Source organism: Caenorhabditis elegans, chromosome II (assembly GCF_000002985.6).
Source record: "Caenorhabditis elegans chromosome II".
NCBI classification, from domain to species: domain Eukaryota; kingdom Metazoa; phylum Nematoda; class Chromadorea; order Rhabditida; family Rhabditidae; genus Caenorhabditis; species Caenorhabditis elegans.
In genome coordinates this window covers 4,871,939-4,897,297 of record NC_003280.10, presented here as the reverse complement: position 1 = coordinate 4,897,297, position 25,359 = coordinate 4,871,939, and the positions used below count along the sequence as shown (strand labels likewise).

The window sequence follows — 25,359 nt, the reverse complement described above, 5'->3', positions numbered from 1 at the left end:
TAGTCCAATCATTCAAAGATTCTAACATATTAGTCACCGTTGATTTTCTGGGGCGGAATCCATGTTGATTTTGTGACCAAAATTTGTTATCTACTAGAAATAACTCAATTTTTGCTAATATACATCTTTCGTAAACTCTGCACAAGTGCGAGGTCAAGCTAATGGGTCTGAAGTCGGTTGGATTGTTAGCGTTAGTGATTTTTCCAAGAGGTATTACAATGGATTTGGTCCAAGCGTGCGGGACTTGCCCTCTCATCATGCTCAAGTTGAAAATCTGGGCCAGAACGCTACTGATGAGAGGCGATAGTATTTTTATAAACGTAAATGGGACCTGGTCGCTTGTTACAGAGCAAGACTTTTTCGAGGCCATGATCACTTTTAGAACTTCTGCATCAGTAACCCAGGGAATTGGTTGCTCTGATACAAAATCATCGGCTAGAGCAAAGTTCTTGTTATTTTGATTTGTATACTGAGCCTCAAAGTAGGATGCTAGAAGATTTGCTTTGTCTAGTTCAGAGACAATTTCATTTTCGTCATTATCTATCAGGGTTGGAACACTACAGTTTCGCGGGTTCAGAAGAGTTTTTGCGTGTTTACTAAACTTACTATTGCCCTTTTTTTTAATAACTTTACCTCCAGGTTACTTAGATACTTCCGCAACTTTTTTCTATATTTTCTCTCTAGGTAAATGTATTCTATAAAATCATTCATAGTTTTCGACATTATCGTTTTGCTGAATTGGTTTTTTACCATTTGTTCAAAAGACCTTAAATATTGAGGCACTGGTTTTGAAGTCTCTGGCATCGGCATAGTTGGGACTGCCTGCGAAAACATTGTTCTAATGTGGCCTAGAAAGCATTCATAAATATCGTTCACGTGGGAACGGGTATCAAATACCTTTCCCCACTCTATGTTTTCAAAGTATGTTGCACAGCAGGGCCAGTCCAGTTTCGAAAAATCTGGTATCATTTTCTTAGGGACAGATATATTTTGTAAGAGCTGTACCGTAAATTTAATGGTATTGTGGTCACTAGACCCTATTGGGGCCATGATGTTTAAATTGCTGATTACGGAATTAGAAAGAGCAACATCCAGAATTTTCGATTTGCGGGTTGGCATTTTGACACATTGTTCCAGATTATGGTTTTTGCACAGATCTACTAATAAAGAACCTAATTTAGTTTAGTCGTTGAGGCCCCAGTCGATACCTCCAATATTAAGATCTCCCACAACTACAACTTTGCCTTGATGTTCCACAAGGTCTTCAATTTTACTAATTAGTCTAACAGTATTTTGATAAGTGCAAGAAGGAGCACGATATATGTTTATGATTCTAAAGGGAACTATTGTTTTCCAGTTACAAAAAATCAACATGATTTGAATGTTTTCAATCAAACTTCCATGTTCTTTATATCATTACCAATATCTAACAAATAGTATTCGTCTGATTTTGGTATGTGGCGTAACACTGGCTTTTGACAAGATATTGAGTTGGGGTTATTGGTTAGATGTTTTTAGGTTTCTATAGGAGTACTTTAATGCGCCCAACTGCTATCAATCCCCCTCCATTTGAGCTGTATAGGGCATCTGCGAACTTTATTGGGAAACTAATATTGGCATACCAAAAAACCTATGTATCTACAATTTTATACTCACATTTCAAATTGAAGGATAAAGAGCAAAAAGTTGAAAAGTCGACCGTCCAAATGCTATGGGACACCCTGACTAGGAATCCGTCAGAAGGTGCTCATGCGACTTACATATTAGATCTATTTCATTCAATCTCATACAGTTACGGTTATAGCAGCTGACATCCGGCGGGTTGGTATTTTGACAGAAATTGTTAAGTGACGCACAACTTTAAAACTAGATGTTTTCATAAAACAAAGTTTGACAAGAAAAAAATTTCCACAAATTTTTCTACATTTTACAATTTGTTTCTTTGTCACGAAGTGGCCAGGAACATTTATACGATTTATACGAAATCTATACGAAATATTAAACCTTCAATAGAAGGGTAAGAATTGACAACATGTTTTCATAATGCATGCAATATTTTTTTGAAATCAAATTCTGGGTTGAAAAACTTTTTATACATGTTAAAACTATTCGCATTTTAAGTTTTCCATGCGAAAACTGCTCTGTGAAAAGTTTGAATTCGATTTTCAGAACATGCTTAAAATGTCAAACTTTGTGCTTCATTTTTAATTGTTTTCATAGAATCTCCTGGTCTATTTGTAACAAAAAACACATTGCAAAACGTAGAACACTTTATGGAAATTATTTTCTCATTAAACTTTGTTTCTTGAAAACATCTAGTTTCAAAGTTGTGAATCATTTAGAAATTCAAGTCAAAAACGGAACCACCGGATGTCAGCTGCTGTAATTTTTTTTGGAACAGAGTTGGATTATTTTTACAAAATAAAAAATGTAGAAAAAGTAATCGGCAACATTTTGTTAGTTTGGAATATTTTGCTAACTATTACAGTTTTTGAGTTACACGTGTTTGAACAACTCAAGCTAATCACCCACATACCGAAAACGAATAGAATATTGGCCGGCACTGTATGTAAGTCCGATGGGCACCTTCTGACGGATCATTAGTGAGATTTTCGAGAATTTCACACAAAATTCTCATTTTTTCGCAAAACATTAAATTTTCCAGTTTCAAAATAACATTTAATGGAGTACATTGGTAGTGTACTTTTTGTTTTTTATATCATGGAAATTACTGAAAACATGCAAAAAAATTCAAATATGTTAATGTACACGCGTTGAAACATATTGGTGCATTTTCAGACAATTTTCGATCCAAGCAAAAATTGTTGCAGAAATTTTCTAAATGCTTGAGCAAAAAGCTTCAGGAAATCTCAAATATGGAACAATCCGCGAAAAAACCTTACTATTTGCAAGATCTTTATGTTTCATCGGATACACGAAAATTATGAAAATATGGTTTTTGGCAAAAAAAAACCAAAGCCAAAAATGCAAAAAAAAAACGGCATAATGCCGACATAATGTCGGCATTATGCCGTTATGCCGGTCATTTTATTTTTCGGCATAACGGCATTTACGGCATATGCCGTGAAATTTGAAACCGGCATAACGGCATATGCCGCGCTCCAAAATCCGCTCCAAAATCCGGCATTATCGGCATATGCCGAATGCCGAATGCCGCACAGGTATGGTCTGGATGTCTCCTGGTGGGACGGATTGGGCCATGGCGATTTATTTGTAGAGTATGGAAACTCACAGTGAAGATTATGGTAAAACCTGCTCAATTTATAGCAAATTTCGCTCTTATCTCTGTCCTAGATCTAAACGTTGTATTTATTAATATTTCGTTTTAACAAAATGTTTTTAGTTTTGTTGCTATTAGAGATTGTTATGATATATACTCTGTTCTGACAGTAATGGTTGTCAATCTTAGAGTTCCTCAGAAATTTTTCTACTTCAGTCAATCTTTGTGTCTCTGAATCTCTGAAATTTTGATGTTGACTATAGTAACCCACTCACAAGGTTAGAAGAGAGAAGTTCCCACTATATAGTCAGATCAGATCTCTCATCGTTTCCCAAGAGTTATGTGCCTACTGCTCAAAAATGAGACCACAGAAATAGGCATGATTTAGGCACGATTACCTATTGATTTCCTATCCGTTTTAATTGTACATAAATCAATGAAATAACTTTTCAGACCGTGTAGTTTCAAATCAAAGATGTTGCTATTATATAATGGTTTATTTATTGTTTGATAGCTTGGTATATTTTACGAGGTAGATAAAAATGAACACTAAAATAAATAGTTCTATAATTTATCTAGATGTAACTGGTCTTTTTTCAATCCATTTTTTAACATTTGGAATACTATGAATTTTCTTCTGATGATCTTTCATCTCCAAGAATGTATCAAGAATTTTTCCATCTGCTTCCAAGAGATCAGCTGAATGTTGAGCAATGGCCAAATCCATCCAAGTTAAAGAATCTCCAACAAGGAAACCACTTCCACTGGATTTCAAAGATTCAGTGAAAATTGAGTACATTTTATTGAAAGCCGGAACGAATAAATCTTTGTAAAGTTGATCTACATCTCCATCGGAAAATCCCATTTTGGCCCTAAAGAATGGCCGTGCTTCAACACGATAATCCTTGAATTGGTCACCGAGAGCATCAACTTGAGCTTCTTCCCATGATGATTTTCCAGAAATTCCAAATTGTTTTGATAGATACCGAACAATTGTAATCGATTGTGCCAGTTGTCTTCCATCAACTTCTAGAACTGGAACTTGTCCAAATGGGGTCACTGAAAATTATATTAAGATAAGAAATATTTATGTTTCTGAGCACAGGATTTTTTGTTCGTTTAAAGAATGATTTTTGATAATTTTTGAAATTGTTGAATAAAAAAAAATTTTCAAGTGATCTCCTATTTTTCGATATTCTTTTGAAGATTTGAATAAAAGTTTCACGAATTTTCAAAAGTTCATTCAACTTTTCGAACATTATGTGACGTAAAGATCTAGGACAGTGATAAGGATTTGCATAAATAGAGAAGGTTTTGTCATAATCTTCACTGTGAGTTTTCTCACTCTACAAAGAAGTCGCCATGGCCCAATCCGTCCCACCAGGAGATATCCAGACCCAGCCGGGTACGAAGATCGTGTTCAATGCCCCGTACGACGACAAGCACACCTACCACATCAAGGTGATCAACTCATCTGCTCGCCGTATTGGATACGGTATCAAGACCACCAATATGAAGAGACTTGGAGTTGATCCACCATGTGGAGTTCTGGACCCAAAGGAAGCTGTTTTTCTGGCAGTTTCCTGCGATGCCTTCGCCTTTGGACAGGAGGACACTAACAACGATCGTATCACTGTTGAGTGGACCAACACTCCGGATGGTGCTGCTAAGCAATTCCGTCGGGAATGGTTCCAAGGAGACGGTATGGTTCGTCGTAAGAACCTCCCAATCGAGTACAACCCATAGGATTTGTGAACTTTCCAAAACTTCAATAAACTTTCATTGATAGCTCGTTTTTTGTTTTTTTTTACTTGAACATATTTTCAGAGATTTTCAAACGAGATAATATTGTCATGCTCGAAAAAAGAGCTTCCTTTCCACTCCTCGTTTGAGCATTTTCCTCTAGATCAGCTGGCTCGACACTACAATGTTTCTTCGATCATCTCTTTAAAAAAACCGAACTTTAATATTTCTGCAGGTTCTGCCAAAATGATTCCAAAAGAAGCCTGGAATTTTTGATTTTTTTTTTGCATTGCAAAGTTTTTTAAATTTCTGCAGTATCTGCCAAAATCCCCAATAATAAATATATATTTGAATTGTTATATTTTCGATTTTTTTCAGTAGAAAATCGAATTGAATTTATTTAATAATGTGGAAAAATCGAATAAAATTGTAAAATGGGTTACTGTACTGCTTAAAGGCACACCTTAATCTTTATGTGAGGATATTTTGTTCGTGGCGGGATACCACTTAAAAACTGAAGCATTTCGCTACATTGTAATTAATCAACTTTTTAAACTGAGGATTTCATTCTAAAATGCAACTTTTGAACTTACTATTTTTAATTTCTGCCCACTGCTCTTTAGAAATACGCTCATCAATAAATTCTTGGCCGGCAAAAGCGAAAACTTGACGAGCGATTTCTCCATTTCCACGAGATTGAAAATAAATTAGTTTATAGGAAACCATTTTTCAGAATAAAATGAAGAATTCGTCACAATCTGGCGCTTTTGAACCCTTCGCTCTCAGTGTCTGCGTTTCTCATTTCTCACTAAATCGACATCAGAAAACCACAAACATCAACTTTTTTTTCCAAAAACCAACATTGATGTATTTCACAATATTCTCATAAGTTTTCAAATTTTCATTCAACTTTTCGTTTACGTGCAACATAAAATTATATAAACCGAGGAAAATCTACACATAATTATTTAGCTAAACTCATGCAATATATAAATCATTTTTAAATACTAAAATTATGTGATAACAGTTGGAGCCTTGCGATTAGTGAACTGCTCCATTTTGCAAGTATCAAGTGCAATCAACACCAATGGTTTGAGCAATTCGTGAGCTGGAAGTAGAAGGCGAGAAGTGTCATTTGAAGGAATGTACGAATCAACGTAGAGACGGATGGTAGCACCGGCAGATCCTGTTCCAGAGAGTCGGAATACCAATCGAGATCCATCTTCGAAGACAATTCGGAGTCCTTGTTTGGTTGCAACTGAACCATCCACTGGATCAGTATATTGGAAATTGTCAGCGACAGCAACCTGGAAATAGTATTTTTTAGAAAAAATAAATCTTTTCGAACTTTCTCTCACCTTATATGTAACCCCATTTGCCGAGAAATCTCTTCCAACAAATGCTGGCAATTGAGCTTCAAGGAAAGTCATCAACAAGTTGGCACCAGCTGCATCCACATTCTCATAGTCGTAACGAGTGAACACATTTCTTCCATATTTCTGCCAATGCTTCGTCACAATTTCCTCGACGGATTCTTTTCGGTCTGCGAGAATTTGAAGCCATGCAAGAAGTGCCCAAACGCCATCCTTCTCACGAATGTGATCAGATCCAGTTCCGAATGATTCTTCTCCACAAATAGCAATTCTTCCAGCATCCATAAGATTTCCAAAGTACTTCCAACCGGTCGGTGTCTCATACACTTGAAGTCCCTTTGCCTTGGCAACCAAATCAACAGCTCCAGCAGTTGGCATTGAACGAGCAAAACCAGCAACCTTACGAGTCTTGAAATATGGAATATAATCAATGTTATCAGCAATAACAGCTAAAGAATCACTGGGGCAAACGAAGAAGCCATTCTTTCCAAGAATCATATTACGATCACCATCTCCATCAAATGCAGCTCCTAAATCGTGTTCTCCGGTGTGGAGGCGTTCAACAAGAGTTTTTGCGTAGGTGAGATTTGGATCTGGATGACCTCCACCGAAATCTGGCTTTGGAACAGTTCTCAAAAGATCAGAAGGATCAGCTCCAAGATGATCGACAAGAATTGTAGAGATGTATGGTCCAGTTGCTCCGTGCATCGAATCAAGTAAAACTCTGAGTTTGCGTCCAGTAAGTTCACCAGCGAGAAGGGATTTGATTTTTGGGAAATCAAAGATTTTCTGCATGAGGTTGATGTATTCGGTAACTGAATCAATGACGTCAACGACAAAGTGACCAACTCCCTCAATATCATATTCATATCTGAAAATTAATGTACATCAATGTAATCAAAATATTGATGTGTTTACCTTCCAACTTGTGTAAAATCGCATTCTAAATCCTTGGCAATCAAGTATTTATCGATTTTAGTTGTGATCTGATAAATGGCATCAGTGACTTGATCTGGAGCAGGTCCACCATTTTCGCAGTTGAATTTGATTCCAAAATCTCCCTTTGGACCTCCTGGATTGTGACTAGCAGTGAGAATTATTCCTCCATCAACAACACGACCTTCGTGTCCTTTTCTGATAAGATTCGAGAGAGCTGGCGTCGACAAGAAACCGTTTTGACCGACGATAAGACGGGAAAGCTGAAAAACTCAAATTTATAAAAAAATTACTAAAATTTCTCAATATTTCTTACCCCATTGGCTGCTGCAATTTTAATAATCACATTTGTGGCTTCCATCGAAAGAAACCGTCCATCTCCACCAACAACCAACTGAGAACCCTTCTTTTTCGATCCAAGACCAGCATCCAAAATTGCTTGAACAAAGTTTTCCGTGTAATTCTGCTGCTGGAATTCCGGAACCCGTTTGCGAAGACCAGATGTTCCGGGTTTCTGTCCTGCGAATGGTTTTGTGGGGGTTTCAACGACGGCGATTCCCATTTTAGGCTGAAAATAAATATTATAGATCAGAAAATAAAATGGACTGACTATGAGAAAAGAGAAAATAGTAAACAGAAAATGATCGCTTCGTATCTTATCACGAAAGTCAAGTGGTTGGTCAATGTTCAGTGATAGTAAACATAGAAAAATGAATAACTTTAGAAATGGGCCGACCTAAAATGTGCTCGAACTCTTCTGGGATAACTTTTGACCTCAAATGCAACTTTTAAATGGGGTTTTTAAAGTCCAGGTAGACAGACATGTTAAGAACACGAAGAATTTATTTATCTTCTGGTGGGTGGGCAGGAATAGTTCAGATTTCGCAGCGAAAAAAGAAAAGAAATGCCAGCTGCAGTTGTTGGCGCCAAAGGAGAGCACCCACACAAACAGAGAGTTCAGAGAAATAGAGAGCAACAAAATACGTGTAGAAATGGAACAACTGCTGCTGTTCATCAAAAAAGATAAAGAAAAATGAAAAGAAATCAATGAGCGAAAAAAAATTTATCTTCTTTATACTCTCTTTCGAAAATTCGAGACGCCCCCTATTGCTTATCAAGGTTTTCATCGCTACAAACTATTGAATATATTGTGTCGAACACAAAAACAACGAAATTTCGGGAAAAAGAACGATACAAATGGTGAATACCGCGCGCGCATTTCGAGTAATTTGTTTTTTTCAAACAAAATTTCAATAATGGTATGCGGTAATTAAAATCGCTGCGATACTGACAAACACTTTTTTCCTTCTGTGCCTTTAAACCGACCGTAATTAATAAAAAACTTTTTTTTGATAGTAACCGAATGAAATTTGGAGAAAATATTGATAAGTATTTAAGAAAAACTCAACTTTTTATTGAAACAAAATGACTCGCTTTTTGTTTTTTAAACGAATTCCGATTGTAGGTTAAGGTAGTTAAAATCGTTGCGGAGCACACGAAAACTTATTCATGCTGCGCCTTTAATTCTACCGTGGTTAATGTTTCACTTTAATGAAATTTTTCAAAAAACCAAAAACAGTTTTTTACCCAAAAATTATATGAATAAAAGAATCTAAATTATTTATAAAAACAAAGTGACGCTCTCACTAAAAATAAAACAACGGACTTTGTGCTGTTTTTGTTTTGTGCTGGAAGAATCACTGAAGAATAAAACATGTTTAAAAAACACAAATGTTTCTAATGTAACATTTTATAACAAAACTTCAAAGTAATATTTCCAAAAATCATATGAATCATCGCCAAGATGTTTGAAATTGATCGAAATATGATTTTGTAACGTCTTCAAATACAGTAATCGGGTTCACCTGACGGTCATCGCGTCTCTTATTCAAACAATGGATTTTCCCCTGAAAATATATAATGAAAATCTGAAAAATTGATAAAAACCTACAGAAAATGGCATATCTCTAGTTTTCCGTAAATGTAAAACGCAAACGGAAGGAATTAGAATTGCACCAAGTGCCAAATTAATATCAAAAAGTGAAATCATAACTTGACCCGAATATGTTTTTGAACCCAGATATACTCTAGGAACTACAATAAATATAATAACAAAAAATATGAGAAAAACCAACATGGAGCTCATAACTTGCAGATATTTAATAATTTTCACATTTTCTTCAACTTGAAACTTCTTGCTCAATGTATAATTTACATTTTTCATTTTCCGAAGATTCTCAGCTTTCCATGATAATCTCTTGGATTCTTGTACATTATAATAGTAAAGGCACATTAAAACCTAAAAAATGAAGAAATTATTTTGAAAAATGGGCATTGTGCTTCTTACAATGTTTGAGAAAACTGCCCATAGTGATGCGAATAGAATAATATACAACAAAGAAGCTTCAACTGAAAATAACTATTTTTGATGTTAAGAATGTGAATTGTGAAAAGAGTATATGCCTGCCAGTGCCTATACCTACCCCTTTTTTGTTTTTAAAATTAGGTTATTTTGCTGCTTTTTTGAAAATAGAAAATCCCAAAAAACCCCTTTTGGAAAGTTGTGTGTTCTGCAAATTTTCTTGTGTTTTTTTCCAAGTTTTTCCAAGGACGCAGGCAGGCACGTAGGCACAAAAACTGTAAGAGAATAAAACTTACAGAAACAAATGGGAATCACAAAACATTGAGTATAGGTTAGGCTGACCAAAGCACAAAATGCAGCAACCCAACATCTGTGCTTCGTTTCATAATCGACCACATAATAAGTTGCAAATGCTCGTTCAATAGTTACTACTAAAATTGCACTTAAACTAACTCCATAATGTTCCATTCTCAATATTCCCGCTACGAGGAGATACGGCGTGTCGAGATCTGAAAAATATTGAGCTACCGAGTCATATAAGTTTAAAATTTGAAAAAAAAACATATATGGCGTTGGACAATTTTTACCATTTAAAAATTACTGGAACGACTGAATTTCTGATTGAATTTTAAATTTGCGTGCAAAGAAAATCTGAAAAATCTACAATTTCAGTCACATTTACAATCCCCACAAGTATACACATATTTTTTCAACTTTTGATTTTATTATTTTGTGAAAATGTTACCCAACTTCCACCAGCTCATTCATTTGGAACATGTTATGGCAGCTCCATACAACATGACTTGAAGAATGTTCAACATACATCGCTAACACCAATGATATGAGTCGTGTTTTCAAAATTCCATTTTAAAATGTAACTATTATAAATTTTGGAAATTTCAGATTTTTCAGAAAATGTGTGATTTGCCAATGTTTATCTTGTCGTTTTTCAGTCAAATAAGTGTAAACCTCTTTCAGAACAAGTTAAATCTTACCAGAAAGCATATGAGACGAAAGTTTTTTTACAAACCTGTGACAAACTTTAATTGAACCAAAATCATGTAGAATCTGGCCAGACTTCCAAAAATATATAAAGTCGTGAAGAGCAAAAATAGATATTGTAAATTCAAATGTACAATTTGGAAACTTTTCACAAAATAATTGAAATAAACCATTAGAAACATTCCAACACAAATCAAAATACTTTCAGATGCATAAATAAACTGTAGTGTTGGCGTCAATGGAGCATTTATATCCACTAAAATTGGCACATCAAATGTGATATTGAGCCATTGGCCCTCCACCAATGGAATTGGCTCAGCAAGTAGTGAGAGAATTTTGGCAAGAAATTCCTGGATAATGTGCATTTTATCTTTAACTCAAAATAAGGAAAATGTTTTCTAAAAATAAGGAGTAGTAAGAGTAAGCATGAAATTATATATGCAGGTGGAGTAATTGATCGGGTTCAGAAAACGCTTTTAGATTATAAAGTTTGATGTGAATATCTATAGAAACGAATGATCACTTGTAATCGAATTTTAAAGAATGTTCGCCAAAACAGCGGTGACATGGAGGCGTGAGTTATGAAAAAAAAACTCAGAGAACAGGAAGTGTTAGCACATTAGTTGCAGTGTTGGTCAATACAAATAGAACATATAAAATCAAAATGTATTCATTAGAATATCAGTAATTTTTTAACTTTGAAAACCTTTTTTATTCGTTAAAATTCAAGATGCCCTAGTATTTTTTTACTAAGTGTTGCACAGATACTTTTAAATATTTGAATAGTTAACTTCAGAAAAATGGGGTTACCAAAAGAAACGGAAAAGACAGCTCTAGGCTAATAGGTTTTCTCTATATAGTTATATTCAAACAGTGTACGTTGAAAATTTTGAAGGAATACCATTTTGTTTAAAACCTTAAAAAACAGACATAAAATATTCATTACATTTTGATACGGGTTTATTCATTGCATTACAGAAGGAGTATCATCAATGAGGGAAATTTCTTAAAAATGTAGCTTGTCGCGAATACGATGGAGAAGAATCTCCAACGATCACGACTTTCATAATTAGAGTCACCAAGTGTACTGTTAGTTTAACTTATATAAAATACCACTGAACGCAATGCGAAACATAGCTCAAATGCTGAAACTTACCAAAAATAGGTAAACGGAAAAAAATCCGTTAACACTGTAAATTGTGCCACCAAACGAAAGTGACTCAAAGATTTCAAATGAAAGTGGTAACAACTTTAATAATTTTAAAGGGACAGTTTTAAAACGTGATTCTCTAAAACCAGGTCTGTCATTTATTTATCATTCCCACTCAAAACAGGTGAAAATGAACAACTACACTAGAAAGAAAAACGTAAAACTTTGTGATCTCAAAAGCAAATCGGCAATTATTTCAGAGTCGCGAGAAATACACGTACTAGGCTAACCCCACAATTTGTCATGTTACTTATTTTTTGTTCGGTTAATTCAATCAATTGTCCCTGCCATGGAGTATGTCCTTTCACAGCTCAACGAACAAATTTTGATTTGCAAGTGAAACTTGGGCTCGATGTGTCGGAATATGTTTCAAAAAATGTGATATTAATTTAATTGATTATATAAAGCAGCTGCAAAATTGGTATTTTTTCCTAGAATAATTTTCGAGGAATGTGTACCGACTATTGAACAGAACACATTTTGTTCAACTTGTGCAAAAATTAGAAATTTGCTAGCTTTTCATTTTTGAAAGCCTTTCAGGAACGTACTAATTGACAACGAAAAACTTTTTCACTTTAGTGTGCAAAACAGAATTGATCCCTTTTCAGAATAAATCGACAGAGATAAGGTAAACAGTTCAAAAACAATTCTGAACGATCATTGACATAACTACAAAAAGGTTTGATCGAAAGTTAATAATCATTTCCCACGCTTGAGTCTTGTCATATCTAAATTTAATTCTCCCTTCTGCCGCAATTTTACATTACTCAGTTTTCCAAAAAACCAAATGATTACTCAACTAAAATTCAATCAATTTTTGTCTATGAATTATATTTTCATTGTAGTTTATTCAATTTCAAAACTAGAATTGAACGATTATTTAGAATTGAGTCTCTGGACGAGTTTCCAACCACTTCTTGATATTGGCATTTGAATGAACCTTCTCCTGATGCGCCTTAAATTGTGGGAATTCTTCGAGAAGAGCTGGATCAGTACTCAATATATCCGCAGTGTGCTGAGCAATGAGCAAATCCACAAACGTCAGCGAGTCTCCAACCAAGTAACCGGATCCTGCAGTTTTAAGGAAATTATAAATGAATCCGTAGTGCTTCTTGAATCCTGGAAGAAAGACATCCTTGGAAAGAGCATCAAGATCTCCTTCAGCAAATCCCATCTTCACCATCACATATGGACGAACTTCGTTGCGATAATCTTTGAACTGATCAGCGATCGAGTTGACTTGAGCCTCCTCCCATGCACACTTTCCATTGATTCCGAATTGACGAGCCAAAAAGCGAGCGATAGAATGAGATTGTGGAAGAACCTTTCCATCGACCTCTAGAAGTGGAAGTTGCCCGAATGGGGTGGCTGAAAGTCATTGTTAAGCTGCTTGAACTTCAGAAACTTCAAAAATTACAAATAGAATGTTTGAGGAAAAACTATGTTTCTCGTCTCTTTTATATGTTTTTTTGATGAAGCCAATGACAACTAAAAAAACATCTGATCAATTGAATTGAACTTATTGTTAAATAGCTTAAACTCACTTGGTTTGACAGCTGCCCATTCCTCTATTGAAATTCTATGATCCTCAAAGCTTTGTCCAGCATATACAAATATCTGTCGAATAACCTCTCCAGCTCCACGGATGGGGAAATATGATAGCTTGTAGTGGACCATTATTACTACCACTTTTCAAGTAATTGGGGAGTACAAGTCTGTGATACAGTTTGAAATAAAAACCAAGAAGTTTCTATTTATACTCATATTCTCTAAGTGTGTGTGTACTGTTAAGTCATCACTGCTTTGATCGCACTCTGCTGACAACAAACCACAAATATAGTTTGGCGTTATGTCTGTTTCAATGAACTGGTTGAATTAGATAAATGTACATTAAAATAAAGAGTATATTGGAAACTTTAAAGTTTGTCATCATTTACTCTTCCCACTGCGCAGATGTTACTGACAACTCAGTTCAAAAAGTGCCTTTTCATGATGATTCGGATGTCTGAACAAATATATCGGTTGCTTCTGCTATCTTATTTTTTAGAGAACTTTTCAGAATAAATAGATTTCAATGCAATCATTTATCCCATATCAATACAAAAATACATAAAGAGACCATGTGAATTTGGAAATCATTTAGAATGGAGTAACTGGACGAGTCTCCAACCACTTCTTGATGTTGGCATTCGAGTGAACCTTTTCCTGATGAGCCTTGAATTGTGGGAATTCATCGAGAAGAGCTGCGTTGGCAGCCAGAAGATCAGCAGTGTGCTGAGCGACGAGCAAGTCGACAAAGGTCAAAGAGTCTCCAACCAAGTATCCGGATCCAGCCGACTTGAGGAAGTTAGCAAAGAATCCATAGTGCTTCTTGAATCCTGGAAGGAAGACGTCCTTGGCAAGAGCATCGAGATCTCCTTCAGCAAATCCCATCTTCACCATGAAGTATGGACGAACTTCGTTGAGGTAATCCTTGAATTGATCAGCAACCGAGTTGACTTGAGCCTCCTCCCATGCACACTTTCCATTGATTCCGAACTGACGAGCCAAGTAACGGGCGATAGCATGAGATTGGGCAAGAACCTTTCCGTCAACTTCAAGGAGTGGAAGCTGTCCGAATGGAGTGCCTGAAAAATAATATAATTAAAACCTAAAGTTCAAAGTTTTCTTTGAGTAAACAATCATTGACTCCAAACTTCTATCTCTCAGTCATACCAAGCACTTTGTTTACATCTCTAGGTGTCAAACTGCCTAGAGTTTAGCCTTGAATTTTTTTTTCCTTTTTCAAGGTCTATTCATTCGAACACCGAAATTTCAATAACTTTCAAAAAGTAACTCAATAACAACTTCAATCTACTCTAAAGGCAAAAAGGCAATTTGTGTGACCTAGTTAATAGGAACAGGAAAGGTAAGGAATATACCGTACCTGCTACTTTAACGGCTTACATCTCGGTTCTCTTAACTTTTATCAAAAAATGTTTAACTGACAATATTTAAAAGTATATTCTTCACGTATTTTGTCAGTCAAAATTTTTTTGATAAAACCAAAGACAGCTTAACTAAAAGCCTGCAACTATTTCTAAAATGAATTTTTAATTTGGAACTACTTATAAGATTTCAACTAACAATTTCAATATCTATGCACCTATTCAAACAATAATTTTCAATCCCAAACTCACTTGGCTTGACAGCTGGCCATTCCTCCTTTGGGATTCTGTTGTCCTCGAAGTCTTGTCCAGCGTAGGCCAAGATCTGACGAGCAATCTCTCCAGCTCCACGAATTGGGAAGTACGATACCTTGTAGTGGACCATTGTTGAAATAACCAAGCAAGAAATCGAGTGGTCGATGAGAAGGGTTGAACACTGAATGCCGGCCGTCTCTATTTATACCCATTTCTCAAATGTCTGTCGTCTCTCCACTCACCATATTCTGTAGTTTGTCATCATTTGCTCTACACATTGCGCGCACGTTGTTGACTAGAAATCATAAAGTGTAGTCATCGTTTTTTGTTGTTGCAATGTTACGATGAACAGAGTAGGTCAAAATAATATTGGTTGAAAAAAATATATGCAAGGTTTTGTGACTTTTCCAGATCTTTCGAAGGGAATGTTGTGTCACAATTTGTGACTACTCACAAATATAAACCCATGGCATCAATCATCTTGTTACGCTTGCCATTATTATTGAAGATACCATGATAAGAAACTACTATAACTGACACAAAAAGTCACAAAAAATATTTTTTTTTGTTTCTGAAATTTTTCCGACAGTACAACACAATTTCATAATCTCGCGCAAAAGAGGCGTAGGCATTTACCGCAGCCTACGTGCCTGCCTACAGCCTAATTTCTGGGAAGGTGCCTGATGAACAATGATTTCCTATGGAATTTGTCTTTGAAATAATTTAAGTCTCACTTTGAAACACAAACGTGCTTTCTTTTGAGGGTTATACACCTGCCTTTGAAAAGACTATCCTCCAAAAATAAATAAAAGATTACATATTTATTGTGCCCACCGAAATTTGAAAATTCTTATTATGTTCATGTTCCAGAAAACGACGCTTTTGTAATTTTTGACAATAAAAGTCAAATTAACATTATGACGTGATTGGTTTTGTGCTTTGAACATTGTGTCTCACCAGGGAATGTTCGGAAAGTTTTAGCTATGATGGTAAACCACAAAGGAAGGCGGTGTAGGTCTGATTTGTACCTAAAAGCATGCCTACTTCCCAGGCTTTTGTAAATATCCTGTATATTTCAACACTCTTGCAATGCAAAAAGCTTCTATAGAAACATCCTGCTGAAAACTTTACCATAAAATTTTTAAAAGAACAATTCATTCAAGATATTTTAGAAACATCGATTTCCATTAAAACAAATTAGCAAAAAATTGCTTCTTGAAATATGAATTAAAAAATAATACAAAATTGCAAACTCATTTCAATTTAGAATGGGTAATCTGGACGGTTTGCAATATACTTCTGAATTCTGTCGATGCTCTGAACCTTCTTACGATGTGCCAAAACCTTCTTGAACTCCTCAACAACTGCCAAATCTTTATCCAAAATATCTTGAACGTGCTGCGAAATCAAAAGATCCACCCATGTCAAAGAGTTTCCAACAAAGAAACCACTGTGATTAGATGCCAGAATGTTCTCGAAAAACTCGAAATTCTTTTTGAAAGCTGGAACAAAAACATCAGTTCTCAGTTGATCCTTGTCTCCAGGTTTGAATCCAGCAAGAACTGTTAAATATGGGGAGACATCGTTGAGATAATCCTTGAATTGATCAGCAATTGCATCCACTTCTGCCGCCTCGGTGTCATTTTGTCCAGCAATTCCGAACTCTCTGGCCAAGTACCGAGCAATTGCATATGACTGTCCCAATGGTTTTCCATCGACTTCCAAAATTGGCAATTGACCGAATGGAGTGTCTAGAAATTTGAAATTTGAGGAGAAGTGTTTTAAAATAAAATCTAATCTTAATTTTAAAAAAGTATGAAGGTCTTAGAAAATTTTTCGGATTAGTTCGATCTCCAGGAGCGACTTTTCCACAGTGTCCAAGATGTTGTCAGAAAGCACAATTCCATAAAAAGTTTCAAGCATCAAGTTTTCCTCGTACCTACAACCTTTTTTCTGAACTTCTGACTGATCACCCTAAATCAGGAAATAAAAAAAACAATCAGAAGCATAATCCCAATTTGCAAAGTGATTTTTTTAAAGTATTGAATCATGGAATACTGTTCTAGTTCGGATGTGAAAAGTTAGAGAACTTTTGTTTGCAATTATCTACAATTTAAAAAATAAACAAATACCGAAATGTATGAAACGTAGTTTTCAAGTTTTGAAACCATTTATCTTTGCCAAAAGTGTATAAACTCACTATTTTTGCGTGCTGGCCATTGTTCAAAGCTCAGATTCTCCTCGGAATAATCCTGTCCTGCATAGGCAAAGATTTGTCGAGCAATTTCAGCACGGGCTCTTAATGGGAAGTAGACGAGCTTGTAGTGAACCATTTCGTGAAATTTTTTCCTACAAAATGAATGTGAATTATCATCAAATACTGGGTTATTCTTATCATTTTTTGTGTGCTCTACTATCATTATTTACTTTTCAATATATGACTGAAGATATTTGATGACAAAACCAAAACTTGAGAGCACAGCGTTTTTCGGATCACTTTCAAGATTGACTATAGTATGATCAACCGTGATTTCAGAAATCAAAAAGGCTTTGAGAGGATAATTAATTTTAAAGCTTTATGGGGAATATACAGTCTGTTACTTCTTGATATCATGTCAATTCTTGATAATTTCTTTTTTGGAAAGACCTGAAATTAAGAAAAAAACACATAATTGCTTACTTATTAAAATAGATTTAGGAACATTTATAGGATGCGTACAATTTCGCCGATTAAAATTGAAATTCTGAAATTTTGGTAATTTCTGATTTCCGGCAAAATGCCGGTTTACCGTTATTGCCGGTTTCCCGTTTTTTTGCCGTAAAAAAACATTTGCCGCTCACACCTGAAGTGCCTTAGAGTTGCATTTCTTTTCCTATACTTTCATATTTTCAAAGTTCCAATCTTGGTATACATCACACTCAACGGACCAAATAACTTCCTAAAATCGCTAAACTGAGCATCTTCAAACTGGCGTATCTCGAAAAATACAAGTCTGAAAAACAATTTTTAACTAACAAAATGATCAGAAACATTTGTTCTTTCTATTACATTAATTTGTATATCAACAACTTTTTGTAGAGTTACACAGAGTCAAAGCCATTTTTCCAAAATTCAAAGAAAAATTTGAGAACTCTTTTGTTGTACCCTTTATAACTCAATATTCATTGAATTTCAAAAGATAAATTTTGTTAAGTAGTAAGTGAAAAATATTTCTCCACATTTTATCCGTTTTAAGTTTTTCGATATTTTCATGTTCCGCCAAGTTATAGACCGTTTTCTGAAAAAATCCAATCTCCGTCATAAAAATCTTCATATCCAACGTATCGACTTGAAATTTTGAAAAATGATCATTTTTTTGAGGTTTCTACAATGTCCTAGAAAATCTTTCAAAAATGTGGGCTCATCTCCAAAATCGTCCTCCGCTCCAAAATAAGAAATGGGACTTTTGCTTTTCGAAAAATGAGCGGAAAAATGAAATTGCGATTTTTGGGTCGAAAAAAATATTTTTAGAAAGCTGAGAACACGCTATTTACGAATTTCATGTTCATTTTAAGTGATTTCTTCTCTGAAACGACCTAAAAATTCTCTGTGCAACTCTGCAAATAATTAGTTTTTTGCAGTGAAAAGTAATGCAAATAAAAGTAAAAATATTTTGAATCATTTTGTTAGTTAGCAATTTTTGCTCAAGACTTGTATTTTTCCAGATACGGCAGCTTGAAGTTACGCAATTTAGTGGGTTTAGAAAATTAAGTTGACCACCGAGGCTTCCACTTTTGCTGGCAAGTTTATCCGTTTTGCAATTCAATTTTTTCAAATCTGCGATATTAGTAGAATTTTTGATTAATTGTTATTATCGTGAATATAGCAAAAAAGTGAACATTCACATTTTTGTGAAACTATTTTTTTGGAAATTTACTCTTGCTGGTATGACTATACCTTGTTTTCAGATATCATTAACTTTTTATTCTCATTCCATTTCTGTCTCACTCATTTTCATTTTCAATCCTTTTCTCTCTTTTTCCATCACTTTTTCGTTTTTCATCGTCGGACGGACGAGAGACCTCACCAAGTACCACACCACAACAGGCAGCAGTTTATTAGCAAGTTTCTCACGTCTCTCGTTTTCAGGAAACGTTGGAAAATGGAAGAATGATGAAAGAAGAAGATGAAGAAAGCCCTGTCATTGGTTATGGTTCTTTTTTGAGAAAACGGTTATTTGCGGCTTGATTGATATCGCTTTTCATTGGCAGAATGAAAAATGAGGAGAATTTTTGAATAATTAATGGGAAGTTAGTGTCAATTTTTACAGTTGTGCCCACTTGAAATATAACATATTTTTTAGTATCTATCCTGTTTTTATATCGACAAAGAATTTAGGCTAGTTTTTGTAAAAACCCATATTGAAAATTTTAAACAAAACACCTACTCGTTGGGTTAGTTAGTTAGCCTTGATATATAGTTTAAGCTTGTCTTGAATTCTCCGAAAAATTACAAGCTGGCACTACTTTTGGCAATTTTTGGCAACCTTTCAGGTTTGTGTACAGATATTTCTGAAATATCTAGACACTTAACGAATGTTGTAATTGAACATTACACGTATTCGGATCTGCAAAAGACAACATTTTGATTGTTAAAAATTATGATTTCAGTTTCTAGCAAGTTGGAATAGAGATACTATTTACTAGAAATGTTTAAAATAGTAAGGAACTAGTACTGACTTCTTGATCTTCCGGAATCTGTAACTTTTTTCAACGCCCGATTTCTGCGAATGTGGAAATTTTTATCTGAAAATTTAGAAGCTCCAGTTGTTCGCTAAAGTTTATTATGGAGGTACAAAATTTCAAAAAAGGGTCCGATTGAGCTATTGTCTGAATTGCCTGGAATATTTCCAAGTTTTTCTTGTCATAAAAATTATGTTTTAGAAAAAATGCCAATTGAATAAAAAATGCAAAAATAAATATACTTCAATCTAAAGTTCGTCAACTATTTTATAGCGAGATCAATCTAGACCGAAATACGTACGAGCACCGCCTTATGCGAAACCGCAAAGTTTCAAAGGGGAGAAGAGCCGGAACTTGTAGAAAATCATTCCAATGGTTCTAAAATAAACAATTAATTTTCTATTTGCAGTGATAAAGTCTAGATTACTCAATGTCACCACTCATAAGTTTGGAAGCCTATTAAAAAAACTAGTTTTTCTACGAGTTGTACATATACTCTAATTTTTTTCGAATTACTTGGATTAGTAAACTGTAGGTGTTAAAGCATGTAAAATTGCTTTAAATTTTTCAGTGAGCACAAAGTGTTGGTTAATTGATTTATTAACCAAAACTGTGACTAAAAACTTTCCAAAACTTTAACTGGAAATTTTCAAGAATCTAAAACGTATGTATTTTATTATGCCATTTCGTTCTTCTGTATTTTTTGAGTTTTAAACATAATCCCTATTAAACTAGTTCCGGCAGCTCGAAACGTTTGTGTCTTCTGTAGAATCTTTAGAATCTCTAGAATCTTATCTCAAGCTTGCACTTGTTCCTTAAAATTTCTCACGTACCTAAGAAAGCAACTCTATCAATCCAATCCCCTCTCTCTCTCTCTCTTTAAAATGTTGCTAGTCACATCTCGCTTAGCGGCCAGTAAATCAATGAGCGCGATTTGTGATCGTCTCTTTTTTCGCTTTTTATTCTTCAAACGGAACGAAATCACCCATGTTCATCTTTCCCTCATTTCGACACCCATAGCTGCCAATTTTTGAGGTTTTAGCGTTTCAAACGCTACCAATCTTACAAAAAATCGCGATTTACACAACCTGAAAATGTTGAACCAGGAAGATTTTAAAATTGATTTTTTGAACGAAGGAACCGTTCAGTATGTTATCATTTTTTTAATCAATTTTAACAATATCAGAACGTTTTGCTGAGAGTGTCAGTGTCCTTCGAGAACTTTCACTTTTCAATAAATGAGAGGGAAAGTACAAAAAACAAACAGAGAGAGAGATAAAAACGAGAAAATCGGTTTAGGTTCATCGGGTCGTTTGGAAGGACAATAAGGAGATATCATTAACATCACTGATTTGAAATAGCTTAGATATTCTAATGATAATGTTATTAGACGGGATAAAATACCTTTAATTTAGATTTATTATTTAGTGAAATTTATATATTTTCAATTGGAAAATTGTATTTTCTGAAACTCTCATAATTTTCAGTTGTTGTAACGCAAAGATCTGAAATTTCAGATGCTTTCCTGAAAAAAAAAACGAATTTTTTCTATGAATTTCTAGATTCAAAAAATCCATTACTCAAAAAATCTCATATTCACTGTGGGCGTTCTAGTAGAAAAATGCACTGAATTTCACTTAGGTACAACAGTGACCGCTCGTGCATTAAAGTAACAAAGGATTTTTTTTGAAATGTTTTGTCTTAATTGAGCTTTCACCAAGTTACCTGTACTTATACGAGAAAATAGGCATTGTAGGCAAGAAGGCAGGCAGAAGGTAGGCACGCACGGTCGCTTTTTGGTTTTTTTATTTCTATAGATTTTCGATGAGTATAATTCAAAAACTAGAGGTTCTAGCAAGTAATTTTCAACAATCAAGATATTGGCCATATATGTAATTGTCTACATTTCAAAATAAAACATTTGATCATGTAGATTTTTTTTGTTCAAGAACGTCTTTGAAATCATCGGTTCACATTAAGTTACCAAAGATTTCGGCAAAGGACGACTTCAAGAAGATTTGCAGTGAGATGAAGCTTCAGGTATTTTTCAAGTTTCTTTTCAGCAAATTACAGTGAGTTTTTCAGATTCGTGGAATTCACGGAGAATATTCGGATTTGAAGGAAGGAATCTATGACATCTCGAACAAGCAACGCCTTGGACTTACTGAGTATCAAGCCGTTCGTCAGATGTACGATGGATTGAAAAAGTTGATTGAGTTGTGGAGAAAGCCGCCGAATAAGAACTAGTATCATTTTCAATGAAATAAATTTTTTAGTAGATGATTTTTTTTTCATCCCCGGTTGTTTGCAGTTTCAAAGAATTGGGTTTTTAGATCAGAAAAATTAGAAAGTATATCGACACATTCTAACAATTTTAACTTGATTTAACTTCCTTCTAATTTTCTTCGAACGTTTTTTCTTCTTTCAACAGGTTTCATGAAAATATTGCAAATACATTTTATTGATCACAATCCAAATAAATAGAAAAAGGAATAACAAATATTTTGTTAGTGGACATTTTTGTATAGAAAAAGTGAGATATAAGCTGACAAAATTGAACAATGGGGTACAATACAAAACGATGAAATACGATAGGTGGTTGTGAAGCCGACATTGAACATACACCCCGGATAATTTTGCACTTTCAGGATTACTGTAACTGGCAACTACATGATGGATCATTGATCAGATTGCTTGACCCGAAACCTATCAAAATGCATTTAATCTATTGAACCTGATGATTACTGTAATAATGTTGGACCTCACATTATTTCAGCTTCTCCATCAATCTTACCAGCAAATGACAGTGACAATCACAAACAAACCACCTGATTCGAACAATCACATGCATCTTTGGAACGTCTTCATAAACGTTGTTCACATGCCACACCCAATTGCCAGCCGAAAGTCTGCCCTTGGAGATGGGCAAAAAGTGAATAACACAGTGAACCGAATATATATCCAATTCACATTATCAATACGCGTATCACTACTTTCATTCGTTCATCATCTATACCTGACTGTTATCATTTGATAATGAGAATGTGAAGTATGTGTACATAAAGAGAAGAAAGGTTCTAAAAAAAGGGGATATCAAAAGAATGAAGCTAAAGGGACAGAAGAAGTTTATGACAAGGTATGAACAGAAGAAAAATGATGTTCTGACGCAGCCGCCATCAGTTGGTCAGAGTACTGGAACGCGGAAGGAGAATAATGTTGAATAAGTATACCAAAAGCTCAAAAGCTGAAATTTTTCTTAAGAAAAGTACAATTTTTAATATATTATCAGTAAACGAAAAATCTTAGAATTTACCGAAATTTTTGGAAAAAAATTCCAAGTGATGAGGTCCTACATTCTGGAACTTAGATCTGAAATTCTTTCAGAGTTATTTCTTCAAAAATCAGATTTCGAAGCTCATGGAATTGCCCTGACACATTTTTAATAGACTTCTGAATATTTCGAGAGTGCTTAGAAATAGACAAATAATCTGAAAGTTTATTTAAATTAAAAACAAATATTTCTGTCAATTTAAAAATATTCGATTAAAGTTCCAGATTTGTTTTAAAAAAACACGAATTCCCTAAAAAATCTAGAACATTGATTACCAAAAAAAAAAAACAAAAACAAAAACAACAAGAATTTACATTACAGACAGCAGAGCTGAATGCCAATTTTGTGACACCCTAGTATTAACGTCAGGCCTTTGTGAGTATACTTGTAAGCAAACTATACATCAAACTCCTTTTTAGGAAATACTGCCCCTCTACGTTTATCTACAAAACAAACTGAGCACCTCAATTCACTGTTCCGAGTTGATTTTAAAAATGAGGAACTAAATCATTGCAACTTTGAAATAACTTTGAAATAATGTTCATAGTATCATAATCATAAAAGTAATGATCAGATCACCAGCATATCACCTACAACTACCTCTCTCTCTTTCCCTCTTCTTACAAGCGGATCAAGCTTCTTCTCTCATGGCATGGGAAAGGGCGTCGGGTAGGTGGTGCTTCACTCCGAGACATGTATCTGATAAGTCGAAGAGAGGCGATGTATCTCTGACGCTCTCCTCAAAATGAACAATATTTTGGGCAAAAGCTTAGGCGATATTCAACAGAACAACAAAAAAAGGAGCAAAAAGGGTAGGCGACCGCTGCAGACCCGAATCGCTTATAAGACCGGTGATGGCGAGAGGAGAAACACATCTTTGCTTCATTCTAGCTTCATCTTCTCATTTTATTCTCATTATTACTTCTAAATATTATTCTTTAATTATTTTTAATTAAATTTTTAAAAATAATCTAAACATTATTTTTTGTAGTTATAACTCTAAACAACTCTCATAATTTCTGACTTTCTGATTTCTAAACTTCAATCCATCATTTTCCATTGTTACAGTATGAGCCAAGACGATAAGCAAAAGCTTGTGGAGGTCGAGACCGTGAAGAAATTCGCGTTCTTCGGAATTGCAGTCTCCACTGTTGCCACTTTGACAGCTATCGTTGCAGTCCCAATGCTTTGCATGTACATGCAAAACGTTCAATCCGGACTTCAAGATGAGATCAATTTCTGCCGTACTCGTTCCGACTCTCTTCGTGGAGAATACACCAAGCTCGATCAATTCCGTAAAGCTGAGAGCCGTGAGAAGCGTCAAACCTACCAATGCTGCTCTTGCGGAATTGGACCAGCTGGATCCGTTGGAAACCCAGGACAAGACGGAGCCCCAGGAAATGACGGAAGACCAGGAGCCCCAGGAGCCCCAGGACCAGATGCTCCAAATGAGCACGTTCAACCAACTCCAGCCGATTTCTGCTTCGAGTGCCCACCAGGACCAGCCGGAAACGCCGGAAACCCAGGACCAAAGGGACCACCAGGACAGCCAGGAGCACCAGGAGAGCAAGGACCAAATGGACGCCCAGGAGCCCCAGGAGCCCCAGGACCACAAGGACCACCAGGAACCGCAGGAAATGACGGAACTCCAGGACAACCAGGAGCCCCCGGACAAGTCCGCACCGTCCCAGCCCCACCAGGTAACCCAGGACAGCCAGGAGAGCCAGGAGCCCAAGGACCACCAGGAGAGGATGGACGCCCAGGAAACTCAGGACCACAAGGACCACCAGGACCACAAGGAGAGCCAGGACAAGATGGAGCTCCAGGAAACCCAGGAGCACCAGGAGAGGCTGGAGAGCCAGGAAAGGACGGAGCCAAGGGTAAGTATTTATTCAATTTTTGTACATTTCTCTTATCATTCCCTAATTCCAGGAGGATGCGATCACTGCCCAATCCCAAGAACTGCTCCAGGATATTAATTCCTCAATTGCTATTTTCTTGCTTAAATTATTTCTCTTTCTCTCTACTTGTATTTATAATACCTGTCGAAACATTTCACGGGGCTCTTCAACAAGAAACCAATAAAACTATTGAAATTAATTGAACTTGTAAAGAGAATTGGATGAATAGGAAAAGAAAGGTGAAGAGATAGAAAGTGAAAATGAGTGAATGTAATGATGGACGGTCATTTAAAAGGAAGGTGACTCGTAAAACAAAACTATTATGATTCGTTTAAAGAACGGTGACAATGTGGAAA

General features: G+C 35.4%; 10 protein-coding genes across 10 annotated transcripts; 3 read left to right on the top strand and 7 right to left on the bottom strand.

Annotated features, from left to right (window-relative positions):
* Positions 1-3,724: 3,724 nt before the first annotated feature.
* On the bottom strand, positions 3,725-5,753 carry gst-9 (putative glutathione S-transferase 9). The gene is made up of 2 exons (NM_001027095.4): positions 5,578-5,753; positions 3,725-4,300 (listed from the first exon to the last, which is right to left on the bottom strand). The coding sequence occupies exons 1-2, from the start codon at positions 5,708-5,710 to the stop codon at positions 3,813-3,815; spliced, it is 621 nt and encodes a 206-aa protein (NP_001022266.1). The 5' UTR covers positions 5,711-5,753; the 3' UTR covers positions 3,725-3,812.
* On the top strand, positions 4,604-4,987 carry msp-33 (Major sperm protein 33; the record flags this gene model as incomplete). Its single annotated transcript, NM_062487.9, has 1 exon — positions 4,604-4,987. The coding sequence occupies one exon, from the start codon at positions 4,604-4,606 to the stop codon at positions 4,985-4,987; it is 384 nt and encodes a 127-aa protein (NP_494888.1).
* Positions 5,754-5,870: 117 nt separating the features above from the next.
* pgm-1 (phosphoglucomutase (alpha-D-glucose-1,6-bisphosphate-dependent)) lies at positions 5,871-7,861 on the bottom strand. Its single transcript, NM_062485.8, has 4 exons — positions 7,610-7,861; positions 7,276-7,556; positions 6,343-7,228; positions 5,871-6,291 (listed from the first exon to the last, which is right to left on the bottom strand). Exons 1-4 carry the CDS (start codon positions 7,853-7,855, stop codon positions 5,998-6,000), a joined length of 1,707 nt encoding a protein of 568 aa, NP_494886.1. The 5' UTR covers positions 7,856-7,861; the 3' UTR covers positions 5,871-5,997.
* Positions 7,862-9,086: 1,225 nt separating this feature from the next.
* Positions 9,087-11,022, bottom strand: R05F9.7 (Serpentine Receptor, class E (Epsilon); the record flags this gene model as incomplete). Its single annotated transcript, NM_062484.2, has 5 exons — positions 9,087-9,200; positions 9,245-9,592; positions 9,641-9,702; positions 9,952-10,164; positions 10,686-11,022. The coding sequence occupies 5 exons, from the start codon at positions 11,020-11,022 to the stop codon at positions 9,087-9,089; spliced, it is 1,074 nt and encodes a 357-aa protein (NP_494885.2).
* A 1,676-nt stretch (positions 11,023-12,698) lies between these two features.
* gst-8 (putative glutathione S-transferase 8) lies at positions 12,699-13,586 on the bottom strand. Its single transcript, NM_062483.4, has 2 exons — positions 13,412-13,586; positions 12,699-13,235 (listed from the first exon to the last, which is right to left on the bottom strand). The coding sequence occupies exons 1-2, from the start codon at positions 13,542-13,544 to the stop codon at positions 12,748-12,750; spliced, it is 621 nt and encodes a 206-aa protein (NP_494884.1). The 5' UTR covers positions 13,545-13,586; the 3' UTR covers positions 12,699-12,747.
* A 353-nt stretch (positions 13,587-13,939) lies between these two features.
* Positions 13,940-15,206, bottom strand: gst-7 (putative glutathione S-transferase 7). The gene is made up of 2 exons (NM_062482.9): positions 15,047-15,206; positions 13,940-14,494 (listed from the first exon to the last, which is right to left on the bottom strand). The coding sequence occupies exons 1-2, from the start codon at positions 15,177-15,179 to the stop codon at positions 14,007-14,009; spliced, it is 621 nt and encodes a 206-aa protein (NP_494883.1). The 5' UTR covers positions 15,180-15,206; the 3' UTR covers positions 13,940-14,006.
* A 986-nt stretch (positions 15,207-16,192) lies between these two features.
* On the bottom strand, positions 16,193-17,407 carry gst-6 (putative glutathione S-transferase 6). The gene is made up of 2 exons (NM_062481.10): positions 17,250-17,407; positions 16,193-16,800 (listed from the first exon to the last, which is right to left on the bottom strand). Exons 1-2 carry the CDS (start codon positions 17,380-17,382, stop codon positions 16,313-16,315), a joined length of 621 nt encoding a protein of 206 aa, NP_494882.2. The 5' UTR covers positions 17,383-17,407; the 3' UTR covers positions 16,193-16,312.
* Positions 17,408-21,118: 3,711 nt separating this feature from the next.
* Positions 21,119-22,054, top strand: F11G11.13 (arginine kinase). Its single transcript, NM_062480.4, has 2 exons — positions 21,119-21,811; positions 21,857-22,054. The coding sequence occupies exons 1-2, from the start codon at positions 21,800-21,802 to the stop codon at positions 22,016-22,018; spliced, it is 174 nt and encodes a 57-aa protein (NP_494881.2). The 5' UTR covers positions 21,119-21,799; the 3' UTR covers positions 22,019-22,054.
* A 141-nt stretch (positions 22,055-22,195) lies between these two features.
* F11G11.15 (Ovule protein) lies at positions 22,196-22,453 on the bottom strand (the record flags this gene model as incomplete). Its single annotated transcript, NM_001381403.1, has 1 exon — positions 22,196-22,453. One exon carries the CDS (start codon positions 22,451-22,453, stop codon positions 22,196-22,198), a length of 258 nt encoding a protein of 85 aa, NP_001368663.1.
* A 1,715-nt stretch (positions 22,454-24,168) lies between these two features.
* Positions 24,169-25,200, top strand: col-73 (Nematode cuticle collagen N-terminal domain-containing protein). The gene is made up of 2 exons (NM_062479.7): positions 24,169-24,982; positions 25,035-25,200. The coding sequence occupies exons 1-2, from the start codon at positions 24,172-24,174 to the stop codon at positions 25,079-25,081; spliced, it is 858 nt and encodes a 285-aa protein (NP_494880.1). The 5' UTR covers positions 24,169-24,171; the 3' UTR covers positions 25,082-25,200.
* Positions 25,201-25,359: the final 159 nt, after the last annotated feature.